The following is a 1673-nucleotide window of genomic DNA, read 5'->3' as shown; positions in this document are numbered from 1 at the left end:
AAACTGCATATTAAAAGAAATCGTATTTTTAAAATTGAAATATGACTGGTGACTTGTGATATTCACCCAGGCCTGTGTTTTTGTAGTTAACAAACCTTCGTAAAATGATTTTTGAAAGTTAAAAACATTTTAATGTAGTTTCTTTCCTTATTCCATTCAACAGAGGCAAGGATCTGGAGCAGCCGGTGGCAACAGCAAAACCTCTGGGGCACAAGGTACTGAGAAAATATTCCACACTATAAATCGAACACATCATGGATCTTTAATTATTTTACAGCAGATTTTTTATAAATACAAACAGTATGTCCTAGGAATTTTTCTTCGTGGAAGAGAAAATATTCATCATGCTGTTGAGTTTACCCCAAACATCCTTGAGCGTAGAGAAAAGCCCAGTATCCCATCTGAAATCTTCCGGCATAAGCATTCTAAAGTATTCCCTGAAGTGTCCCACCAAACAAAAATGTTCTGTGCTGTGCTCACTGAAGGAAAAAAGATTCTGGTAAGCATTTTAAAAATGTGTGCCTGTATATGAAAAAAAAGGCTGAAGAAGGAAATAAAAAAAAAATAATAAATAAAAGGGTTGAAGTAATGAACACAGTCCCCAGTGTTTTAGCTGCATGCTCCTATGAAAAGGGCAACTAAATGGATCTGAACCCACAAATTGGCCCATACATCTTAAATCAGACTTAAAAGACTTGAGGGTATTTCTGTTGTTGGTTTTCTTCCTGATGAGGTAATGCTCTTGAGGTCGCTGAAGTCCTGGGGAGAGCTGGGTACAGAGATTATTGGACAAGGTCTAAGAACTGCATCTCAAAGGATGCTGATTTCACTGAAGCTTGAATCTTCAGGGAATTGCATGGTTTTATTGCAAATGATGCTTTAGACACAGAGAACATAAATATAGTGCAATGTGCAATGCTACCACCAACTCTTTCACTTTAGTATTAGGCATGATATACTGCATACAGAATTCAAAAGCTACTGCTAAATCCAAATAAATATTCAAAGGTTAGTTTACCCCAAAATGAAAATTTGTTGAAAATGTATTCACCCTCAGGCTGTTACGTTAATGTCCTGTGTTTTGTTCAGTTTATGCCCATGTTTGGTTTCCTTCATGTTCCTGTCCTGATTATTTAATGTGTTTCCAGGTGTTCTCCGTTTAGTTCTATTGATCCCTGGTGTGTCCCATTAGCTCCCTTATTATTTAAGCCATGTGTTTTTCCATGTTTCCTGGTCCGGTATTGTTTATGTCAACCCCCTCTGCTACGTGTGTTTTCCTGGTTCCCTTGATATCATTAAAGTCTCCTTGTTGATGTACTCCACGTCTCCTCGTTCCTTGCGCCACGCTCCCTCACAGCAGCAGTTACGTGACAGAATACCGTGCTGACAGTAAGCGGTGCCCCTTCTCCCCGTTTTGCTTCCTTGTTTTTTGATAGTCTTTTGTTTTCCTGTTCGTTTCTCCCTGCAAACATGGAGGAACGAGCTATGTTCATCGCTGTGGCTCAGGCTAGCCATGACCCGCTCACCTACGCGAGGGCATTCGTGCCACTCGCCCTCGCCAGCTCCCTCAATGGAGAGACCCTTGGGATGCTGTTCCGGCTCGGGATCACCTACCATCAGCCAGCGGAACTCCCAGACACCACCAACCTCGACTGGAAGGAGGCAGTCATCCG

The 1673-nt window shown here is 41.4% G+C and overlaps 1 protein-coding gene across 1 annotated transcript in view; it reads left to right on the top strand.

The window, feature by feature from the left end:
* Positions 1-1673, top strand: part of pcp4b (Purkinje cell protein 4b) — a 37142-nt gene that overhangs the window by 29271 nt on the left and 6198 nt on the right. The window contains exon 2 of the mRNA XM_016471871.1: positions 164-215. Within this exon, the coding sequence (XP_016327357.1) occupies positions 164-215 (52 nt within the window). The remainder of the gene's footprint in view (positions 1-163; positions 216-1673) is intronic.

The sequence above is a fragment of the Sinocyclocheilus anshuiensis genome, unplaced genomic scaffold (genome assembly GCF_001515605.1).
Source record: "Sinocyclocheilus anshuiensis isolate Anshui unplaced genomic scaffold, SAMN03320099.WGS_v1.1 scaffold24, whole genome shotgun sequence".
Classification (NCBI taxonomy): domain Eukaryota; kingdom Metazoa; phylum Chordata; class Actinopteri; order Cypriniformes; family Cyprinidae; genus Sinocyclocheilus; species Sinocyclocheilus anshuiensis.
Note: the sequence above shows the minus strand (reverse complement) of the source record. Positions and strands in the feature narration are given on the sequence as shown.